General features: G+C 41.4%; 1 protein-coding gene across 1 annotated transcript in view; it reads left to right on the top strand.

Moving 5' to 3' along the window:
• The window catches only part of ITSN1 (intersectin 1), a 205,198-nt gene that overhangs the window by 69,199 nt on the left and 111,186 nt on the right, over nucleotides 1-24,813 (top strand). Inside the window, exons 7-14 of the mRNA XM_026652104.2 lie at nucleotides 29-122; nucleotides 5,739-5,839; nucleotides 7,156-7,219; nucleotides 17,743-17,880; nucleotides 18,599-18,714; nucleotides 20,719-20,981; nucleotides 21,857-22,006; nucleotides 22,294-22,434. Of these exons, the coding sequence (XP_026507889.1) occupies nucleotides 29-122; nucleotides 5,739-5,839; nucleotides 7,156-7,219; nucleotides 17,743-17,880; nucleotides 18,599-18,714; nucleotides 20,719-20,981; nucleotides 21,857-22,006; nucleotides 22,294-22,434 (1,067 nt within the window). The remainder of the gene's footprint in view (nucleotides 1-28; nucleotides 123-5,738; nucleotides 5,840-7,155; nucleotides 7,220-17,742; nucleotides 17,881-18,598; nucleotides 18,715-20,718; nucleotides 20,982-21,856; nucleotides 22,007-22,293; nucleotides 22,435-24,813) is intronic.

Below are 24,813 nucleotides of genomic sequence, written 5' to 3'. Positions count from 1 at the left end.
AGGATTAACATTATTCTTACTATTACAGCCACATTGCCAAAGAGTTCTTCGTTTAGTAGATCTGGACCTGGGTCACAGTTAAACGCTAAACTGCAAAAGGCACAATCATTTGATGTGGCTAGGTAAGTAAGTGTAGAGTGTCTGTGCATGTGTGAAATATGCTGTAGCAGGCAGTACTGCCTTAGACTCTAATAGATTAATACCATTCTTCATTAAACTTAACTTCTGTAATTAAGAAAATCAAGTCTTGTCAAGTTATTACTTCAGAGGTTTAATAGAATATCTTCTTTAAATTTGAAATACCAGATTAGTTACAAACCATTGAAATAGAGCATTTAACTGTTTTTTTTAAAAGTTTCAAGTCACATTACAACATGAGGCTTTTGAGTGTGTACAGAAAAGTCTGCTTCGTTTCATATCACAAGGCCCCTCCTTTTGTGCTGCAGAAAGATAACACATTTTTTCTTAGAAAATAGAGAAGTAGTTTCAGAATTAAAATATTAAAATGTGGGAACTGTGGGAGTGCTGTCCAGAGACTAACTCTTTCTTGTAAGTTTTTCCTTATATTTAAGCATTTATTAAGACTGGTCCAAGGAGACATAAAATATTGACTTAGAGAACTTTGATGGGGGAGGGGAGTTAATAGTTGCAGTATAGTGTTGAGGACTAAACAGTTGCTCAAATTCCTGTGGATTTCAGGGAAGAAAATAATTGCTTCTTCACATGCCATTTTTAAGTGTTTTAAATTTTGTTTGGCTTTTAATCTTAGCTCTCCAGGTAAATTGTCCTCGGAAATTTCTTTTGTGTCACAGTATGAGATGCTAAATGTCACTATTACTTGTCTGTAAATGAGATTAAAAATGCCTTGCAACTCAAACCTTTGTTTGTCTCAGAGTATTGTTGGGAGCACAGTGGAAGCAGTATGCTCTAATCCCCACACGGGGAGGGGAGTGTACCCCTTCCACCAGTGTGAAGTAATAGTGATTAGCTCCATAGGGACTGACATCTAGGACTCCTTAGGTAAAAGAACTGGATATTCCTTAAGACAGCTATCACAGTTATAAGGCAAACTTCACCTCTGACTCTCTGGTCTTCTAGAGCTGGGTGAGTTACGGTTTTCCTTTCCTGTAAAACCTTTGAGATTTCAAAAATTTTCCTGTTACATATTGGGATGAACCTGAGACCTTTTGAAGTTTTGAGGTGGAGGAGAATAGGAGAGTGGGCAGACTATTCAGGGATCGAATTCTCTAAATATCTCCTGTTGGAGCTATTCCACTGTGTATGAAAAGTATTCACTGGGCCAGAGAGACGCTAACTTTATAGTCCAGCGAATAGTGTAGTCACTTGGGATGTGGGAGACCCAGGCTAAAGTCCGTGCTCTGAGTCAGACAGAATGCCCTAACCGTCATGCTATTAGCTATTCTGTGGTGATTAGAGTCTCTCATTTTGATCAGAAATTCCATCATTTAAACAGGTATGGTCCCACAAAGTTTTGGTTTTGATGAATTGGCATTTTCTGATGAGAACATTTTTAGTAGGGCTGTCAATTAATTGCAGTTAATTTGTTTTGAATTAATTTGAGTTAACTCAATTAAAAAATTAATTGTGATCGCAGTTTTAATCACACCGTTAAAGACTACCAATTTAAATTTATTTTAAATATTTTGGATGTTTTTCTACATTTTCAAATATACTGATTTCAATTACAACACAATACAAAGTGTACAGTGTTCACTTTATATTATATTTATTTGCACTGTAAAATAAGATAAACAAAAGAAATAGTATTTTTCAATTCACTTTATACAAGTACTGTAGTGCAGTCTCTTTATCATGAAAGTGCAATTTACAAATGTAGATTTTTTTTTTCGTTACATTGTTTTGGTTTTGAGTGCAGTTATGTAAAACTTTAGCACCTACAAGTCCATACTGCTGATTACTGGTTCTGCTCGATAACGATTCAAAGCAGTGCAGACTGATGCATGTTCATTTTTCATCATCTAAGTCAGATGCCACCAGGTTGATTTTCTTTTTTGGTGGTTCAGGTTCTGTAGTTTTCTGAATCAGTGTGTTGCTCTTTTAAGACTTCTGACAACATGTTCCACGCCTTGTCCCTCTCAGATTTTAGAAGGCACTTCAGATTTCTGAAACCTTGGGTCAAGTGTTATAGCTCTCTTTAGAAATCTTATATTGGTACTTTCTTTGCATTTTGTCAAATCTGCAATGAAAGTGTTCTTATATTGAACATATGCTGAGTCGTCGTCCAAGACTGCCATAACACGAAATATATGGCAGAATGCAGATAAAACCACGGAGCAGGAGACATAATTCTCCCCCAAGGAGTTCAGTCACAAATTTAATTAACACATTATTTTTTTAATGATAGCCATCAGTATGGAAGCATGTCCTCTGGAATGGTGGTCAAAGCATGAAGGGACATACGAATGTTTAGCATATAAACATGGCATGTAAACCCATGCAATGACAGCTGCAAAAGTGCCATGCGAATGCATGTTCTCACTTTCAGGTGACATTGTTTACATTTATGGGAGATAATGCTGCCTGCTTCTTATTTACAAACTTGTTTCTCTTAGCAATTGGCTGAACAAGAAGTAGGACTGAGTGGACTTGTAGGCTCTAAAGTTTTACATTGTTTTATTTTTGAAAGCAGTTTTAAAAAAATCTACATTTGTAAGGTGTAAATATTTGTAAACAAAAATAGTATAAAGTGACTACTGTATACTTTGTATTCCATGTTGTAGTTGAAATCAATATATTTGAAAATGTAGAAAAGATCCAAAAATATTTAAATAAAATGGTATTCTATTATTGTTTAACAGTGCAATTAAAACTGCAATTAATTATGATTAAAAAAAATTAATCGTTTGACAGCCCTAATTTTTAAGAGTTCTAGCACGAGCCCCACTACCCTGAATCTGTTGACCTGTGCTGCAGTTCTTGTTCCCACCATGGGCTCCAAAATGCAGTGTAGACATACCTTCTCAGACTTGAGCTCTGGGCTGCTGTTCCCTGTGATCAGTCATGATTATCTCAGCAGGCCTGACTTCTCTTCAGTGCCTGCAGTTCTGTTCCCTCTGGGAACAGTGACAGTGCTTTAAGAAGGCTCTCTATCCACTGGTTACCAAAGTATTACTTACTTAGAACCAAAATGTTTTAGAGAACAGATCTTAAAACAATAAACTAATCTCTACACATCGCTGCGTCTCTAAAGCTTAACATTGCAGGTAGCAGGAAAGGTCCGTTTTCTTCAGACTCCCTCCATAGATCTGTTCTCTGTGTCAGCCTGTCCCCCCTTGACACCTCTTCACAGTTGACACCTCCTCCATTCCTTTCTTTTTGACTGTTCAGTGTTTGTTTGGAGGATACTTGTCTAGATCCATTGTGACAGGTTTCAGAGTGGTAGCCGTGTTAGTCTGTATCAGCAAAAAGAATGAGGAGTATTTGTGGCACCTTAGAGACTAACAAATTTATTTGAGCATAAGCTTTCGTGGGCTAAAACCCACTTCATCAGATGCATGCAGTGGAAAATACAGTAGGAAGACACCCACCCACTCACCCACCCACCCACTCACCCACCATGAAAAAATAGGGGTTGCCATACCAATTCTAACGAGACTAATCAATTAAGGTGGGCTATTATCAGCAGGAAGAAAAAACTTTTGTAGGACTGTAAGTTTACAGACAGCCCCCCAACCTGAAGCAAATACCAGCAACCACACAACAAAAACACTAACCCAGGAACCTATCCTTGCAACAAAGCCCGTTGCCAACTCTGTCCTATTCAAGGTACACCATCATAGGACCTAATCACATCAGCCACATCATCGGGGCTCGTTCACCTGCACATCTACCAATGTGATATATGCCATCATGCGCCAGCAATGCCCCTCTGCCATGTACATTGGCCAAACCGGACAGTCTCTACGCAAAAGAATAAATGGACACAAATCAGACGTCAAGAATTATAACATTCAAAAACCAGTCGGAGAACACTTCAACCTCCCTGGACACTCAATTACAGACCTAAAAGTCGCAATTTTTCAACAAAAAAACTTCAAAAACAGACTCCAATGAGAAACTGTAGAACTGGAATTAATTTTCAAACTGGACACCATTAAATTATGCTTGAATAAAGACTGGGAGTGGATGGGTCATTACACAAACTAAAAACTATTTCCCCATGTTAATTCCTCCCCTACTGTTACTCACACCTTCTTGTCAGCTGTTTGAAATGGGCCATCCTGATTATCACTACAAATGTTTTTTTTTTCTCCTGCTGATAATAGCCCACCTTAATTGATTAGTCTCGTTAGAATTGGTATGGCAACCTCCATTTTTTCATGGGTGTGTGTGTGTATTTATATAATATTCCTACTGTATTTTCCACTCCATGCATCTGATGAAGTGGGTTTTAGCCCACGAAAGCTTATGCCCAAATAAATGTGTTAGTCTCTAAGGTGCCACAAGTACTCCTTGTTCTTTTTGTAGATCCATTGTGTTGCTTTCCAGCTTGTTTTTCCCAGAGCCCCTTATTAAGTTACATCAATACAGGAAAGTCTTATAACTTACTTCACTGACCAGTTCGCATACAGTGTTCATAAAATTATTATATCTTAGTATTCTTAGATTATTACATAGCAGCTCCATATCTGTCACCACAGTCATCCAATACTGGGGAATAAACAGGAAGAGATTGCGGGGGACAAATGCACACAAATATGGTGGCTTTTCAGCGATCAATATTTTAAAAATCTTTTAAATTCACCTTTCATCACTTAAATTTAGACATTAATATGTTGTGTTCTAGTGCAAAATGTAGATGTATTTTTTTAAGATTAAAAGGAGCTTACTAGTTTAATAACTTCAATTTAAAATAAATATATAGTTTGAGGAGGGGGAGGGGGATAAGGGATGCAGACTGGCTCAGGCAATGTTAGAATGGAAAATAAGAATCACTACCAGTTTAGTGGTTTCAGTTCTTCTCAGGTCAGTAGGGAAAGTAGTTTCTATGCAATCTGTTCAGTGGCCTATGTGAAAGAAATTGGATTGTCTCAGTCCAATTCTTACTGTGTCCTAGTGTCCTGGCATGTTTTGGCAGTCTTAATAGAGGACCAAGGGTTAAATGGGGCTGAAGACATTTAATTCCTATACCTGCTCTCTCCAGTTCTTAGTATTGAGACACATTGGCAGGCCAGCATCACGAAACTGTCTCTGCAAATAGCTGACCTATTTAAAATACTTGTATTTTCTGTTAGCTCTGTTTGTTTCTTTTCAGCTCTGTTTGTTTTTCCTAATCAGCCTCTGGTTGGTTGGTTGCTAGGCTGGAAAGACAGCTGGTTAAGGTTAGCATAAGATGAGATGCTGTTTCTACCAACTACATGGAGAGTTTCCAACCATACAACTGAACAAAGATTTTGAATATCTTGAGTCTTCCAAAGCACATAGATTATTTACTTCTCTACCTTTCCGAAAAAGCAAAGCTATCTATGACAAGGATGAATATTTGACCTAATTTGGGATAAGAAACATGCTTTTAAAATGCTGAACTGGGTCACTGTTCTCAATCACAACTTCAGTAGTGTGTAATATTTTTGAAGTAAGAGTTGGGAAAAATTGTTGAAAGAACAAATTCAGATGTAAAACTTGAACTTCAATCTGTCCTCCTGTAGCTTGAAACATTTAAACGTAATTGAGTTTTTTCTCTCTCCTAATTCCAGTGTGCCTCCTGTAGCAGAATGGGCTGTTCCTCAGTCATCAAGACTGAAATATAGGCAGCTGTTCAATAGCCATGACAAAATGATGAGTGGACACTTAACAGGTATTAGAACAATTTTTATATTTTTTTATTTTTTACTTCCATTTGATTGATTTTTTGACAATTATATGTCTGTTCATCTGGTGCTTAAATTATGGAAGGCGAGTGACAGCTGAGTTCCCATAGTGAAATGCGAGGGAAAAAATGCTTATTTTCTATATTGTTTTCCATCCGCACTTTGATTACAATTGAGAGCAAACATATGATCATTTGTGAGCGATTGCTACTTAGGGCTTGTCTACACAGGGAAGTTAGGGTGTGAATTTATGGCACGCTAGCTACTCTGCACTAACTCCCCAAGTGGACCCTCTGACTGCATTAAAAGAGCCTGCATGAGAACACATTTAGTGTGCAGTCAGAGGCTCTTAGTAAAATGGGCGAGGGTTGGGGAAGGGAGTTCCAAAGCCACCTAATGCCCCTGGTACAGGATTATGAGAGGTACTGGGCACCTGCAAATTCCATTAACTTCTTGCTAACTTTTTTCCTCTCCTCACTCCTGCTTTCACACTGATTTATTGTAAAGGTGGTCCCTTCTAGCCTTAAACTCTAACTCTGACTCTGAGATCCACGCCCCAGAACTTACTTCATTTTCTTTTTGAAACTTATCCTGCTGGTGTAGTTGGACAGGGCTCCTGATCCCCATTGACCACCCAAAAAGAAAAGGCCTTTGACAATTGTGGGATTCTTCTTGTCCCCCTTACTCCTTGTTGACAACCTACCAAGCGGGTGAAGAGGCCTGTTGGGTGAAAGTGCTGAGAAGTGATTAACACTTTCACCTGGCTGGCAGCCTCATCACCTGGCTGGTAGGCTGTCAACAAGGAGCTTTCTCTTCAGACCACACACACAGTTGCCTCTGCCCAAGAGAGAACCCACCCCAAATGAGGGGAGGCACTGAGCATGTACAGGAATCCTCCCTCACCCCTATGTCATCCCAAGAGCTTATTGTGAGGTATGAAATTGGTTGTGGCAAACTGTGACTCATGCGAAGGACATGGGTGGCTGGATCAAGCTTTGTGTGCCCCTTTCATGAGGGACATTTTCCCCATCATGATAGAAAACTGCCTGTGCAGTGGGAAAGGGTACATCAAATGTGGGTTTACTAACCCGAGCAGCATTCCGTAATCTTAGATATTCTTTTAAAATAACTTCCCTCTTGTACACCGTGACAATTTGTTCTGAGTAGTAGTAGTATGTTCAGCTTTAACACATAGGGACTGATATTTTCCAGGTCAGCCCCTCAAAACTGAGTTCTGCTCCGGAATAATGTTTACTGATTTTTTGTTTTTGTTTGTTTCTTAACCCTTGTTCTAATTTGTTAGGTCCACAAGCAAGAACTATCCTTATGCAATCAAGTTTACCACAGGCTCAGTTGGCTACGATATGGTAAAGATAGTTCCTTTAATTTTTCTCAAATCAGAAAAGTACTTATCACTCTGGATTATACCCTTTCTGCTAACTTGTTAAATTTTTCTGTCTTTTTCTTTACACAAGATATACACTAAAAACTGCATACTTGTACACATTAACATTACTATTTAATAATGCAAAAAGAACAGGAGTACTTGTGGCACCTTAGAGACTAACAAATTTATTTGAGCATAAGCTTTTGTGGGCTACAGCCCACTTCTTCGGATGCATAGAATGGAACATATATTGAGGAGATAGATATACACATACAGAGAGCATGAAAAGGTGGGAGTTGTCTTACCAACTCTGAGAGGCCAATTAAGTAAGAGGGGAAAAAAAACTTTTGAAGTGATAATCAAGATAGGCAACTCCCACCTTTTCATGCTTTCTGTATGTGTATATGTATCTCCTCAATATATGTTCCATTCTATGCATCCGAAGAAGTGGGCTGTAGCCCACGAAAGCTTATGCTCAAATACATTTGTTAGCCTTTAAGGTGCCACAAGTACTCGTGTTCTTTTTGCAGATACAGACTAACACGGCTGCTACTCTGAAACCTATTTAATAATGGGCATTATCAGAGGAATTAGATTAGTTGCCATGGCATTTTTCTAATGTCCGCTAATTCTTATAAAATGTAAAAAATGGTTCATAAAAGGAACTCTTCACGTTTATTTTACATTAGATACCTATAGTATTCCTCACCTTCTGTATGAGTTGAAAACATACCTGGCATTTTTACTTGGTTTTGTTTTTTAGTTGTTCCTAAAAAAGCCACTTCGTTTCTCTTACCTGTAGTGAAATTATACCCTGGTACGTAATACAAAAAAGCATTTTTTTTAAATGTGTAATAAAGAAAACCGTAGCCTGTAAAATTGCCCTTTATCACTAGTTGTGTCCTGGCAGAAGCATTAACTCATTGAGTTTCTCCTCTTTGATGTGCTTTAAAGGAGTGTCTTTTGTTTTTTTCCTTAGCATTCTTATCTGCCAAAGTAGATTGCCTTCTATTAACATAACCAACCAGGTCCCTCATTTCTCCTTCAGCCTGAGTAAACTCTTGTACCTTGCTTTGTAACTGCATAGTGGCTTTAGTATGTATGTATGTATGTATTTATTTAATTTGCCTTTTTACTACTCTCCTGGTATTTTGGTTCCTGATTGTTCAGGGTCACCTTCTGTGATGTTTGAAATGGCCTCCATGCCACTTTTGTGTATTTTAACTGATGGATTGTTCTCTGCTGGCTATTTTTAATTAACTTCCTCTCTTCTTAAATCTCTGCTTGACATTCAGTGTCTCACTACAGTACTACCACATGATTTCCCCTGTGCTAGGATGTCAACTATATTGTCACTGTTGCATAGTGGCTCTGCCATACTTGCTTTCTAAGCCAAACCCTACCTACAGTAGCCTCTTCTCTTTTGTTTCCTAACAAAGTTGCTATAAGAAGCAATGGCAACCCAATAATCCAGAAGATCACTAGCTGTGACTGGGGTCCCAGTGAGGGCCAGCGGAGGTCACTCAATTAGGGTGAACTGCAAAGAATGGGGTAGATAATCCCTGAAGCTGGTGAATATTTTCAATACTTAGATTTACCAAGCCAGCATAAAACAGCTTCTTTATTACTTCACTGGTTGCCCAGAAACCAACACCACAGTTCCCTTGAAGTAACGCAGCCTCAGGTCTCAATCCAGGTACCCAAGTCAAATATGATGAAGATTTCTGAAAAATCTTATTTCATCATATAAAAGAAAAGGTTCTACCAATTCCAAAGGATCGGACACATTACCTCCCAAGTTATTGAATATTCCAGATCTTACCCAAATACATGCTTACAACCAATTCTTATTAATTAAACTAAAATTTATTAGAAAAGAGAGAGAATACAGTTAAAAGATCAATATACATATAGACATGAGTTCAATTCTTGAGGTTCAGATACATAGCAGAGATGGTGAGCTTTGTAGTTGCAAAGAGTTCTTTTAGAATTTTAGTCCATAGGTTATAGTCCAATGTCCAATATCACATTCAGGGAGTAGCAGCTTAACTGGGATCTCAATCTGGCAACTCAAACTTCCCCTGATGAAGCTTAAGCAGATCTGAGATGTCAGGATCAGGACCCAGTGGTCTTTTATACAGTTTCGCTTGACCATACAATTCTGGGTAAACAATAGGCTTTTGATGTAACCTCCTGTTTCCTAAGCACCAGCAGTAATTAGTTACACAAATTAACATAGGGCAATTTATCCATTAGGCAGTCTATTACAAACTTCAAAGAGACATATAGACAATGACATTCTTTCACCCAAGATTCATCTAAATGTTAATATTCCCCTTTTGACCTCTGAATTAATAGTTATAGTGACAGACAGGAACTGTCTGTTTACATGACTATTATCTAAAATACACACAATTAGTATCACCTCTAATTCTTTAACAATACAGGTTTGTATTTCAAAGTTCTAGCCTATCTAGCCTTGAATGGCCTTAATTACCATTTTTAACATGTCTCTACAGGCTGACCCTGGGTTAGTTAGCCTGCAAGATGCTTAACCCTTTCCGGCCATGTGTTACACTCATTATAAGATTCATTGCAAGTATATAACAGTGGTAGCAACAGTGGTTGGCATAATTATACACCTCTGCCCCGATATAACGTGACCCGATATAACACGAATTCGGATATAATGCGGTAAAGCAGCGCTCCGGGGGGGGCGGGGCTGCACACTCCGATGGATCAAAGCAAGTTCAATATAATGCGGTTTCATCTATAATGCGGTAAGATTTTTTTGGCTCCCGAGGACAGCGTTATATTGGGGTAGAGGTGTACTTTAATCAGACAACGTCACACTAGCCAAAGATGTAATACTTGCTGCCAGGGCTTGAAGTGTGTGGATGGCTGGGGGTGGATGGAGGGGAACAGTTGACACATTTGAGAAGTTGCAAACATAACTTGTAGTTCTTCTTTGAGTGATGTCTCTATGGGTGCTCCACTGTAGGTGCGGCCGTGCCCCCTGCGCCTTGGATCAGAGATCTTCATCAGCAGTGCCCGTCAGACTACACATGTGCATCTCCCCATCTCGCGCCATGAATGGGATGTGTATATATAGCGTTGTACGGTCTGACTGCCCCCCAGTTAGCTCTCTACTCCCTTTGGTCTGGGACAGAATCTGCAGCAAAGCCTGCTTCTCCTTTTGATCTCTGAGATAGTGCCTTACCTGTTAGTTTTAGTATAGTTTAGTAGGTAGTTCTTCCTTTCTCATCCTCTCCCTATTAAAAAATAAATAAATATTTTTTTTGTCCTCTTATTCTCCCATAGCTTACCCTTCATAGCTCTTACCCTTCAGAGCTTAGGTTTACCTTTTGCCGCTTCCCGCCATTCCCGACTGAGAAGCTTTTCTCATCACCCTTATCTCTAGATCTCCTGGGTTTAAGAGGTGCGTTTCCTGCTGGGACACCTTCCTGGTAACTGATGGTCACCCACAGTGTATTTGCTGCGTGGGACAGGGACACATACCAAAAAAGTGTACTCATTGCCATAACTGACTGCCAGGGCTAGAAAATGTAGGACATTCGGCTGCGACTTCTCCTCATGGAGAAATCATTGCATCCAGCATCAGACCCTGGCCTGGACGTTTCACCCGTGCAGCTCTAATGCTCCACTTGGTTGTCCACTGACCCTCATTTGCCCTGTCCTTCTAAAAGAAAATCTTCTCTTTCCCACACATGGGAAGAAACAGGCTCCCCCATGATCTTCTGAGGCACCACCCGCCAGAACGTCATCCCCTGCAAGGTCAGTTCCCTCACATCCTCGGAGAGGGGACGTAGCTCCACGGACCGTCCAAGTACCTCCAGAGCTAAGTAAGTAAGTACCGGAGCTAAGCAAAGGTCTAAAGACCCCAAGAGGGCAGACCTACAGCCGTTGGCACCATCTCTTGGTACTGGTACCAACTGCCCTAACCAGACCAACTTTGGGCACCATAGCACGGACAAAACCACCAGCGCCGAGGTCCATTTTAGCACTGAGCAAGTCTTCAACTCCATCTGGTGTCTGGTCAAGAGAATGCACCTCTCCCTCAGGCACTGACCCATGCACTGGTGTTGATGCTGCTCCTCCCCAGGAGTTCAGAAACCCCAAGGACCTGCTTGTATCTTATCTTCTTGAGTCACCACTACTCAGACACAATCTCCCTCCACTTCCATCCTCCTCTCCAGAATCACAGCATTGTTCCCTTTCCCCTCCGAGGATGGCACCGCCCTTCCCCAGCATTGCAGAGGAGGAGGAGTACTTTGTCCCACTCTCATACTTGGGACAGGCACAAGATGCGTCTTCTACATGTCTTCACTATCCACAACCGGACCAAGCCCTGCTATGGACCGCAATGGATTTAACCCCACATTCCACTCCCTCCATATTGGCCATACAGGATCCTTGGGACATAGACAGGGCACAGTTCGGAAAGCCTCCCATAGAGCAAAGCCAGAGGCCTACACATTCACCATCTCCATCGGTCTCTTGACCACGAGACTGAACCTCTCCCCATAGCAGACAAGGAGGAAGACCAAGAGGAGGAAGTTTCACCACCACTCCACTTCTCCTCTTCTTCCCCCGATGAGGCTATCATGCCTCCACCCCCTACTGCAGCAAATGACTTTAAAAGCTTTCAGGAGTTGTTTCGCAGGATTGCAGACTCCCTCTAGATTCCTTTGGAGGCAGTGAAAGAACAGCAGCATAAACTCCTTGACATCCTGCGTGCATCCTCATCCTCCAAAGTAGACCTTCCTGTCAGTGAGGCCCTTCTCGACCCCACCAAGGTGCTTTGCAGACCCCAGTGTCTATCCCACCAACCTGCAAGTGGGCAGACAAAAAATATTACATTCTTGCAAATGACATGGAATCTCTTTTCTCACTCCATTCCAAATTCCTTCGTTGTCAACGCCGTACACAAAAAGGGATGCCAATACCAACCTCAATCCACTGCTCATGACAGACTGGAAGCAATTGGAACTACACCTCTACCCCGATATAACGCGACCCGATATAACATGAATTCGGATATAACGCGGTAAAGCAGCGATCCAGGGGGGCGGGGCTGCGCACTCTGGCCGATCAAAGCAAGTTCGATATAACGCGGTTTCACCTATAACGCAGTAAGATTTTTTTTTTTTTGGCTCCTGAGGACAGCGTTGTATCGGGGTAGAGGTGTATATGGACACACGGCTTATTTATCTGCTACGCTCCAATTCCGGATATCCAACTGCAAGGCTCTCATGGCCAAATACAATTATCTCAACTATTCCAAAATACAGGAACTCTGCTAAGACCTTCCTGATGACAAAAAAGAGCAACTCCAGGCACTTGTATCCAAAGGATACCTCTTGGCCTGTATGGCTTTACAAGCCCCCTTGGACTCCATGGATACCACTGCCCATTCCATCATGACTGCCGTAGTCATGAGACGGGCATCATAGCCACAGCGCTCTGGCCTTCCTAAGGAGGTATAAACCACTGTCGAGGACCTACCCTTTGAGGGCCCCAAATTATTTGCGGAGTGTATGGATGAGTCCCTGCACTCCCTTAAGGATTCTTAAGCAACTGTCTGCTCTCGTGGCATTTACTCACCAGCGCCAATGAGACGCCTGGGGAAATACCAACTTCCTCCATGATCCTGACCACAGCAGTACACCCCCCAACAACCGTGCGATACTCAACACTGTTGACAAAAGCCCCCTATCAAGCACAGACATGTGACTTCTCAAGGGCTACCTCTCACATACCTTTGGCCAAATAATTTTGAAGGTGTGTTCGAGGCCCTGAGAAGCCTCCCTCTATTCCAGTCAAAACAATCATCTCCAACATCCCACCAGTTTGGCAATCTTCTATCCCCTTTCTTTCCATCATGGCAGCTACTTGCCTCAGACAAGTGGGTTTTAGGGATAATCAAGAAAGCATACTCCATTCCTTTCCTATCTCTTCTGTCCCCCCCCCCCCCTTCCCATCCCTCTTCAGGGATCCTTCTCACGAACCCCTTCTACAAGAAGAAATAAATCACCTTCTGCAACTGGGAGCCATAGAGCCGGTCCCATCCCAGCACAGAGGGAAGGGTTTTTATTCCCATTATTTTCTGATCCAAAAGAAATCCGGCGGGTGGAGCCAATCCTAGACCTTCGAAACCTAAACGAGTTAGTCAAACTGCAACGCTTCAAGATGGTTATCTGTTCTACCATTATCCTGGCACTTGAACAGGGGACTGCTTCTTGTTCCTCAACCTCCAAGACTCATACTTTCACATCACGATATACGCTGTCCACACCCGCTTTCTCCGATTCATCTTGGGGACTGATCACTATGGCTGTGTCTGTCACGGAGGTCGCAGAAGTCACTGGTTCCGTGACTTTCCATGACCTCCATGACTTCTGCAGTGGCCAGTGTGGCTAACCCGAGGGCCACTCAAGCAGCTGGCTCTGGGACCAGCTGCTCAGGTGGACCTAGGGATAGCCACACAGGCTGCTGCTCGGCTGACTCCTGGCAGTGGTCTTGGGGTGGCCGGAATAGCCACGGTTTGCTAGCCCTGGCAGCGGTGCTGCTGGCCCCAGGCACGCCCCAGCAGCAGCATCTCCTCCCTCACGCGCCACCTCACACTCCAAGATTTAGTCACAGGTATTTAAGTCATGGACAGGTCACAGGCCATGAATTTTTCTTATTGCCTGTGACTGTCCATGACTTTTACTAAAAATACCTGTGACTTAATCGTAGTCTTACTGATCACTAGCAATACAAAGTACTGCTCTTCAAACTCTTGACAGCCCCTTGTGTGTTCTCCAAAGTCCTTGTGGTAGTGGCTGCCTACCTACACAAAGAAGGCGTTGTCGTCTTTCCATACTTAGATGACTGCCTCCTCAAAACTCCATCCAAAACAGATGCTCTTCACAGTGTCTGAGTGACAATGGACCTTTTCTCGAGCTTCGGGCTTTGCATAAACCTGGAGAAATCTACACTAACATTGGTGCAACACCTGGAGTTTATTGAGGCACAATTGGATGCCATACAAGCCAGAGCCTTCCTCCCAGCTCTCAGATTTTCAGTTATAGTCAATCTTGTATTCACGGTGAGAACCTGTCCCCAGATCTCAGCCAGGGCATGTCGCCAACTACTTGGCCACATGGCAGCAGCCGCCTTCATGGTAAAGTACGCACATGTTATGTCTCCAGGCATAGCTACATAGTCTATGTACCTCACAAACACATCCTTCACAAACTCCTATCTATACCTATGAAGGTCCAGGACTAACTAGTCTGGTGGACACAGATCAAAAACGTTTGTGTCAGGGTCCCTTTCCTTTAACCAGCACCGTCCATGATTCTAACAACCGACTCCTTAATTGATTGGGGAGCACACCTTCACATTCACACAGTGCAGGACAGATGGTCCTTAATCGAATCTACCCTACATATCAACGTCCTAGAGTTATGAGCAGTCTGCAATACCTGCTGATGTTTTCTCCCACTCGTAGTGTGATGTGCTATCAGAGTCATGACTGACAATATGGCCTGCATGTTCTACATCGACAGGCAAGATTGAGCGAGATCTCTCTCTACTCTGAGGCACTGAAATTATGGAACTGGTGTATCCAACACTGTATCACCATCTTAGCTGTATATCTCCCTGGACACCAGAACACCACTGCAGGCTCACTGAGCAGGAGATTCTCTCACAATCACACATGGGAACAAGATACGGGAGTCCTTCAGCACATCCTCAACTGCTGGGGATTACCCTCCATAGGCCTCTTGGCCACACTGGCGAATTCCCACTGCCCTTAGTTTTGCTCAAGAGTGGGTCGAGGATGCGGATTCCTGGAAGATGCCTTCCTTATCACATGGGATACACTGGTACTCTGCCTTCCCTCCCTTCCCCCTTCTGTTCAGAGTACTCCACAAGAACCAAGGGGACAGAGCCAGAGTCATGCATATAGCTCCGACATAGCCACCCCAGATCTGGTATACTTACCTCATTTGCATGACAGTATGCCCTCCAACCACTATCTGTCCAACTCCAGTGACTTCTTTTACAGGATGAGGGTTGCATCCTCCATCCCAATCCACAGCTACTCCACCTGAACACATGGCTCCTCCATGGTGCTGGGATTCAGAAATAACCTCTTTGGAAGCAGTTAAATGTACTTTCGAACAGCAGGCGTGATATGACTAGAGGCACTTACCTCCACAAATGGACTAGAATCCAATCCTGGTGCGCCTCCCATCAGGTTGAGGCACTGAGCACTCCATTACCACTTGTCTTGGACTATGTTTTATACCTTTAAAAGATTCGCGTTCTCCATGAGCTCCATAGGTGTGCATTTGGCAGCCATCACAACCTTTCACTGCGAGATAGACGGCCACTCCATCTTCACCCACCCGCTCATTAAACGATTCCTGAAGGGCCTCCAAAATCTTTACCCTCACATATGGGATCCAACCCCGGCTTGGGACTCTTGTCACTAGACCTCCATTCGAACCAATGGCAACTTGCTTCTATGTTCATTTGTCATACAAGAACAGTATTTTTTGTTACCACCTCTGCCGGTGGATTGGTGAAATTGGAGCACATATGGCATACCTACCATACATGATTTTTCATAAAGACAAGGTTACGCTACGCTGACATACAAAATTTTTTACCTGAGGTACCATCCACTTTCCATCTAAACCAACCTATCCACCTTCCCTGCTTCTTTCCAATGACACACAGCAACAAACAGGAGGCAACATTTTACACTCTGGACATCAGATGAGCATTAGCTTTCTACCTGGACAGAACTAAACCTTTCAGGAAATCATCACACTTATTCCTCCCAATGGCCAAAAGATCGAAAGGCGCAGTCATTTCAAAGCAATGCCTTTCCAAGTGGATTTCACAGTGTATACATCTTTCCTACTCACTACACAATCGATAACCTCCCCCTGGAACTAGAGCACATTCCACTCGCTCACTCTCCACCTCAACCACCTTTCTTAACAATGTCCTGATTGCTGATATTTGCAAACCAGCCACATGCACATCAGCGGACGCTTTTAGCTGTCACTACACCATTACTCAGGATGTCACATCAGATACTCTGCTAGGACACACTGTCCTATCATCCACAGTAAATGCCGCTCCAAAGCTCCAGCTTTCCAACTTGGGGTATTGCTTTATAATCACCTACAGTGGAGCACTGGGGGTACTGCTTTATAATCACCTCCATCCATAGCGACATCACTTGAAGAGACGGTTACTCACCTCAGTGCAGTAACTGAGCTTCTTTGAGATGTGTCCCTATGCGTGCTCCACTCCCCATCCTCCTCCCCTTTGCTTCAGAGCTGAAAGATAAGCTCTGCAACAAAGAAGGAACTTGGGGGCGGTCGGGCCGCACAGTGCTATATATATGTCCCGCTCATGGTGTGAGACAGGGAGGTGTGCATGTGCAGTCCAAAGGGCACTGCTGATGAAGATCTCTAATCCCAGGCGCCAGGGGGCACTGCTGCACCTACAGGGGAGCACTCATAGATGAAAGGAGAGAGTTGCACTCCATGAGAGGGTGATCTTGCTCACTTCCCTGAGACTTATCCTCCGGAAATAGAACCAGTGTGGTTGCATGCAGGAGGCAGGATTTGTGAGCCCATGCTGGGGATGGCCCCACTAAGAAGATCAGTGGCACAGACATGGATCAATGGTGCTGTGGGGTTGGGGGGCGGGAAGGAATAGGTTAGTAGTCTTCTAAATTCTGCCCACAAATAAAACCTTATACACTTGAGATGTCCAAAACACTCCATTCTCAAAGATCTCTGGAGTATGAGCCTTGTCTGAATGCTTTGAATCAGCATCCAATAACTAATGAAGCTAAAACTCTGAACTCTAATGATGAAAATTTAAACTCTTAATACGAATAAAGACATTTCACACATGTGTCAGAACTAGTTTAGGGCATCATCAGACATCGTTGCCTTGGTTTATACTTGGTTAACATTCAAGTTTTCTTTGCATTTTTCAGTGCTGGATCTTAACTTCTTTTAAATGAAAGCTTAAATTCCAAGAACATGGTAGCAGCCTCCAAGAAAAACTGTAGGTGTGCCAAACCACCATAAACTAGTCCAATTTGACCCTTCCTGCACTGCATTGTGCAGTGGATATTTGTGGGAGGAACAAGACTCCACCAGCCAATCTTGCTTCTTGTAGTGGGTGCACCGGTAATTCTAGGCCTGAAGGAGTAGAAACCATGGAGCAGATGTGGATGCAGAGATTATAAATTGAGGGAAGAGGGGTGGTACACTTGATTTCAGCCCAGCCATAAGAGATTTTAAACTTAAATGGGGGGAAATTGTTGTCAATTGTCTAACAATAGAAATAAGAAAAAATGAATCACTTGTGAATTGATCATATAGAAACCGTGCCACTTAATGAGTATTTGAATTTAAAATTATTTTAAAACTGATTTATTTGGGTCTTTTCATTAAACAGGAATCTTTCGGATATTGACCAAGATGGAAAACTTACAGCAGAAGAGTTTATTCTGGCTATGCACTTAATTGATGTGGCCATGTCTGGACAACCATTGCCACCTGTACTGCCTCCAGAATATATTCCACCTTCATTTAGGTAAAATGGTTATAAATTGTGCTATTTCATTCCTAAACTACTTAATCTTGGTTTTGTTTGGGAAACCTATTTTGATCTTTCTGTTCAGTTGTGTGGAAGTCAAGGATAAGGGGCTGGAAAAAGCTGCTACTTATCCCATTATCTTTGCATTGCATAGACGGCATGCAATACTTTCTCACTGGGGAAATGTCTGCTGTAGCTTTTATTATTTGTTACTGGCAAATGAAGACTCTCCATCACAAGAAGTGACTTTAAGAGTATTTAAGTGAATTTTAGGAAGATAAACTGAGAACTAAAGCAATTTGAACTAAAATCTATTGTAATTCAGCTACCCAATATTACCCTCCCTTTTACTGCACCACAAGGAGATGTGGGAGAATTCAAAACTTGGCCTGAACTTCTATTGTAGTAAATTCTGGCTTGTGGTCCAGTAAGTATTTATGGATTCCAGATGCTGAGTCACCCTACTTCTTTTTCCATTTTCCTTTTCCAAGGCAAAATTGCAGTGAGAAGACATCTTTACATATGTTCACTGTCTCAGGAACTTGAAATTTAATCTTACGGATAGTGATTCATAACTTACTGCACACAATGTTTTTTTTTAATTAAATTTGAGCTCCTGTATCTCCTTGCTTCTTGATCTCTTGCCTAGACCATAGTTGTCAAACATTTTGGCCATAAGTGGTTTACACAATTTATAACTATTTTTAATTGGCAGAAGAGTACGCTCTGGCAGTGGCATCTCTGTGATAAGCTCAGTATCTGTAGACCAAAGGTTGCCAGAAGAACCAGTGTTGGAAGAAGAACAGCAACAATTGGAAAAGAAATTGCCAGGTTAGTGAGTTTGCAGTGTTGTTGTAGCTGTGTTGGTCCCAGGATATCAGAGACGAGGTGGGTGAGGTAATATCTTTTATTGGACCAACTTATGTTGGTCAGAGACAAACTTTTAAGCTACACAGAACTCTTCTTCAGGTGAGTGAGTGTAAGTTTAGATAGTGCTTTCTGGTTTAACAGGACAGAACATATCAGCTGTTCACATATATTAATAACATTAAGATTTTTTTGTTATGGTTACATTGTGATGCAAGAAGCATGGCTGAGATGTTGCTGTGTCCAGCTGATTCCCAGTTTCTGAAATGGCCTCTGTGGGCCATTGGCAGCAGACACAGGAACAGCTTTCACGCTGCTTTGTCTTGCCCTGATGGCTGGTAGGCCCAGACTGGGGCTACTGCAATAGTGGTATAATGTTGCTTTTGACCCCCACCTCCCACCCCCGACTTGCGCCGAGTGTATTTTGGCCTGTGTGGAGGATCAGGACCATAGTGTGTATATACAGGTCTGTTTCATTGTAATCTATGTACTTTATGGTTTTATACACTTTTAATCAGTTCTGTTTAAGAAGATATCAGGTTTTCTGAATATTAACAAAATGGCTTCTGATATTAAAACCTCTAAAACTTTATCAAGGAATTCTTGGCTTATTACGTTGATACTTAGTTGTTGGTGTGAAGCAATAGTAACAGCCAGCTGGGCTTATCCTGCATGATGAGTTTTTAGAGCATATTTCCAGTTGAAATGTTCACTACATTCTTTCAGAGAACTAGAGAAACAAAACTTGTTTCCACCCATCCAAAGTGTACTCCGTTTTCTTCACTATGAACTGCACATCTTCCCGAATGCCCCTCTGGCAAAGGAGGACTGGACTCAGCTAAATTACCTCAATGAATCTACTCTATACCCCTTTGTGGCAGCAAGATGGTGGCCCTGGTAGAATGATGTGAGGTATTGCCGCCCCCTCAACAGGCTTTCTGTGCAGTGCCTCGAGGCAGTGCCAATCCTGAAGTGAGAGATCTAACTTGAATCCTCAAACTGATGTCTTGTGTGGGATGTGTTGTTACTATATCACGGACCTAACCCTGAGGCAATTAGTGACTGAAACACACCCAAAGCTTGGTGTCATATTTTCACTCATGTCTTAGTGTTGTTTTATCAGAAAAATATCTTGAAATCATGCAGTATGCTGCTCACAGAAAAGATAACTTTGTAACTGCAGTTAAATTGCTCTTAAGCTGTTATACTGCGTCTCAAACTTAACTTACCTCTTTCTGTGTCTGCTCTATTATAAACGAAATGCTGTAAATAAAATGATAATCAGTGAATATATTAAGTGATTTAAATGTGAGGCTCAAGGTGAGCACAGTAGTTTAAGAATTGTGCTCTTCACAGCCTGGATTCAATTGGACAATTTTTCAGAAGTTTTCTCAATAAATTAATGAACCATAGCCTGCACTTTGTTGGCTTTGTAGTAAGTTAGCTTCCACCTCAGTGATGCTACATGGCAGTGGTTTCTAATCTACTAGGAAAGTCAGAGCTTTTACTAGACTAAGACTTGGACTTTTGGTTCTCAGTGAACAACACACACTTAATAGTATACAATTCACATATGTTGAGGGACTCCAAATCCTAGAGTATGCAAGATTGGAGGAATGGACTGCCTGAACTCCAGTATACACATCTGGATAGAAGCTGGGCTTTGTGGTACACAGGAGCCCAAAAGGTAGGCCTGGAATTCATCCTTCAAGTAAGGATGAAGGCTTTGGTGGAGATGGCAATATAAGTGCCAGTGACAACATCAAGAAGTATCCATTAAAGTTCTGCTTATCAGTAGTTGAGAACGAGGTTGGAATACTGTTGGACACTTGTTGCATGTAGCAAACTGTTCTTGGTTCACCAGTCTGTTTTCATAGTCCTTTTGTTTGGTTGTTTGTTTTTTTTTTTTGTTTTTGTTTTAGACAAAGCAAAGCTTAATTTCACCATTCACATTTTCTTGTGTTAAAGTTACGTTTGAAGATAAAAAACGTGAGAACTTTGAACGTGGCAATCTGGAGCTTGAAAAGCGGAGGCAGGCCCTTCTGGAGCAGCAGCGCAAAGAGCAAGAGCGGCTAGCACAACTGGAACGGGCAGAGCAGGAAAGGAAAGAACGCGAACGACAGGAGCAAGAACGTAAAAGACAACTGGAGCTAGAAAAGCAATTAGAAAAACAACGCGAATTGGAACGTCAGAGAGAAGAAGAAAGGCGGAAAGAAATAGAAAGGCGTGAGGTAAATGGATACAGAGGTAGTAGTGTCTCTGAAAATTGTCTTTTGATCTGAACAAAACCGAAAAAAGTATGCTGGCAAGTATTTTACCATACTTTCTTTACTATAAAAGTCTTTACTTGTTTATAATTCCTTAGAAACTAATTGGTTTATTAGTAAACTATTTTTCCTGCTACAATTAAGGAACAGACTTCAGTTTCAAGTTTCCTGGAAGTAGATAGAGACAACTTTATCTAAATCTAGGATGTTTCTTGTGAAATGTCTCCCATTCTACTGAATGGATCAGACAGGTGTAGCACACAGTGTTCCTGACCTCCAACCTTAAAACTTTTTGCAACGTGAAGTGATCTTGCTTTCGATGAAGGAGCAAAGACTTCTGCTTGGGGTTGGAAATTCTTAATGCTTCTGATGCAGTCAGTACGTTAGGTGAAGAGAAAATTCAATGGCAAGCTTAGGAAGAGCTGCAGTGTTTTGAAATCACCAGACTTTAACTGTTTTTAAAATTTAATGGAGCAGCACTTGACCTTCTACTCCCATATGTGTTTGAGAAATTAAGTGTGTGATTATTCAGAGTTTATTGAAATGTCAAATTAAATGTTGGTTAATATATTAAAATGGAAGAAATATATATATTTCAAAAGTAGCACCTTTGCAGATTGTGGCCTCAGTTGACCAAGGGTCTTAAGCACATGCCTAACTTTAAGCAGTGGGATTATTCTCTTGTTGTTAAAGCTAAGCATATACTTAAGTACTTTGTTGAACGGGGGCATATATTAATGCTTTCAGTGTACACTATACTAGAACTATTCTAATGAGGGAATAGGGTAGATTCACAGACTGGACATTTCAACAGTGATTGGTTTTTTTACATACTATAGGCTGCAAAAAGGGAACTTGAAAGGCAAAGACAACTTGAGTGGGAGCGTAATCGTCGGCAAGAACTACTAAATCAAAGAAACAAAGAACAAGAGGACATAGTTGTGCTGAAGGCAAAGAAGAAGACTTTAGAATTTGAGTTGGAAGCTCTAGTAAGTGAAGATATTTTTAAAATGTTGTAGGTTTAAGTATTTACTATATATGACCATCCATTTCCAAAAAACTTGTATTTAAGAGGGAAAAAAATAGTGGTGATTATATTGTAAATGGAGTACAAGATCACAGTAACAAACACTACAGAGTCTTGATTTGTTTCCATAATTACATCTTGGTTTTTATTCTACAACTAACTGACTATTTTTAGTTTTAGAAACATATAAAATCCAGATTTGCATGATGAATTATTGTAGTAACCAAAATGTATCTCTTCTTGCTGAAGAATGATAAAAAACATCAGCTGGAGGGAAAGCTTCAGGATATCAGGTGTCGATTGTCTATCCAAAGACATGAAATTGAGAGCACAAACAAATCTAGAGAACTGAGAATTGCAGAAATTACACATTTGCAACAGCAGTTACAGGTGAGCATGCTGGTGTTTCTTATGTTTAGCCTTTTAGGCTTGTTTTGTCCTCACCCATCTGGATCAGTCCTGATCAAACTTCCCCACCAAACATTGCATGCTACTTTGTCACTCCTGAACAGTTCCACTAATTAATAATTCATTTATATAGTGTCTTTCATCCCAAAAGATCAAGTCACTCTTAAAACTATGTATAGGAATTGCTTACCACACTGGAAGTTAGCAGCAGTTGATTGAACATGCACAGCAATATCTCACACTCTTCAGGTTGGAAGAAGTGAATAAATTGTCCAACTGAAAATGTATGGGGAATTGAGGGAGGTGGATTTTTTTTATTAAAATATACATCTATCTATAGGAGCCCATCCCATACATTCAAATATAAGTACTACCCATACAGAAGCAGCTACCAAACTCCTCCAACCCTGAGTCCAGCCCCCTCCCAAGTTAGAGTTCACCAGGATATTGTGGCAAACAAGAGTCTTGTGAAAAACCTGTATAGCAAACAAAGGCATAACAAGATCAAGAGGCTGGAAGATGGAAAACTTAAGCTAGAAGTAAGAATGAACGTTTTTAATGGTAAGGGCCGTTAGTAATTGCAATAAATTACCAAGGGTTTGGTAAATTCTCCATCACTTAGAATCTTTAAATAAAGATTGGATGTTTTCTGAAAGATAGCTCCAGTTTCAGTTACACGTTACTGATAGCTCCAACTCAACTAAACATTATTGAGTGAAATCCCAGCGCCTATGGTCTGCAGGAGGTTAGACTTGCTCATAATTCCTTCTATGAAGCTGTGAAAAACGCCATTGGACTGTAGATGACAGAGGTGTTTAATGCCTATTTTGTTTGTCTTCACCAAAAAGGTTAACGGTGCCCAGGTACTCAACACAACGAATATCAATGGCAAAGGAGAAGGAATGCAAGCCAAAACAGGGAAAGAACAGGTTAAAGAATATTTAGATAAGTTAGATGTATTCAAGTCAGCAGGGCCTGTTGAGATTGATCCTAGGGTACTTAAGGAACTAGTTGAAGCAATCTTGGAACCATTAGCAATGATCTTTGAGAACTCTTGGAGGATGGATGAGGTCCCAGATGACTGGAGAAAGGCAGGTACTGTGTTTGCCTATCTTTAAAGGACCCAAGTAATTATAGATCAGTCAGCCTAACTTTGGTACCTGGGAAGATACTGGAACAAATTGTTAAACAATCCATTTATAAGCATCTGCAGGATGATAGAATTATCAAAAATAGCCACCATGGATTTGTCAAGAACAAATCATGCCAAAACAACCTAATTTCCTTCTTTGACAGGGTTACTGGCCTATTGGATGGGGGGGAAGCAGTGGATGTGATGTATCTTTATTTTAGTAAGGTTTTGACACAATCCCACATGATATTCTCATAAACAAAGCAGGGAGATGTGGTCTAGATGAAATTACTATAAGGTGGATTCACAGTTGGTTGAAAGACCACACTTAGACTGGTTATAAATGCTTCCCTGTCAAACTGGGATGGTGCATCTAGTGGGGTCTTGCAGTGTGTCGTGGTGCTGGTACTATTCAGTATTTTTGTTCATGACTTGGAGTGGAATGTATGCTTATAAAATATGTGGATAACACCAAGCTAAGGAGGTAGTGTTTGCAATTGTGAGGACAGGATTAGAATTCAAAATGACCTTGGTAAATTGGAGAATTGGTCTGAATTCAACAAGATGAAATTCAATAAAGACAAGTGCATAGTACTTTGATTAAGAATAAAAATCAAATGCACAACTACATAATGGGGCATAACTGGCTATGTGGTAGTGCTGCTGCAAAGGATCTGGGAGTTCTAGATCACAAATTGAATTTGGTGCAGCTGTAAAAAAGGCTAATATTCTGGGGTGACTTCGGAGTGTTGTATATAGGACACGGAAGGTAATTGTCCTGCACTACTTGGCACTGGTGAGTCCTCATTTGTAGTACTGTGTCCAGTTCTGGGTGCCACATTTTAGGAGGGATGTGGACAAATTGTTGCTCTCCCTTGGACCCTCTCCAAAAATGATAAGGTTTTGAAAACCTGACCTATGAGAGAAGATTTGAGGAACAACTGGGCATGTTTAGTCTTGAGAAAAGATGATTGAGGGGGGACCTGATAGCAGTCTTCAAATATATTAAGTCTGTTTATAAAAAGACTGATCTATTGTTCTCTCTGTCCACTGAAGGCAGGACAAGAATTAATGCCCTAAATCTGCAGCAAGGGAATTTTAGGTTACATATTAGTAAAAACGTTCTAACTGTGAGAGTAGTTAAGCTCTGGAATAGGATTTCAAGGGAGGTTGTGGAATTCCCATCATTGGAGGGTTTTAAAAGAAGTTGGACAAACCTTTGTCAGGGA

This window comes from Terrapene carolina, unplaced genomic scaffold (assembly GCF_002925995.2).
Source record: "Terrapene carolina triunguis isolate 2854851 unplaced genomic scaffold, T_m_triunguis-2.0 Scaffold31, whole genome shotgun sequence".
Taxonomy (NCBI): Eukaryota; Metazoa; Chordata; order Testudines; family Emydidae; genus Terrapene; species Terrapene triunguis.
The sequence above is the reverse complement of the archived record's forward strand: the minus strand, read 5'-3'. Positions and strand labels throughout refer to the sequence as shown.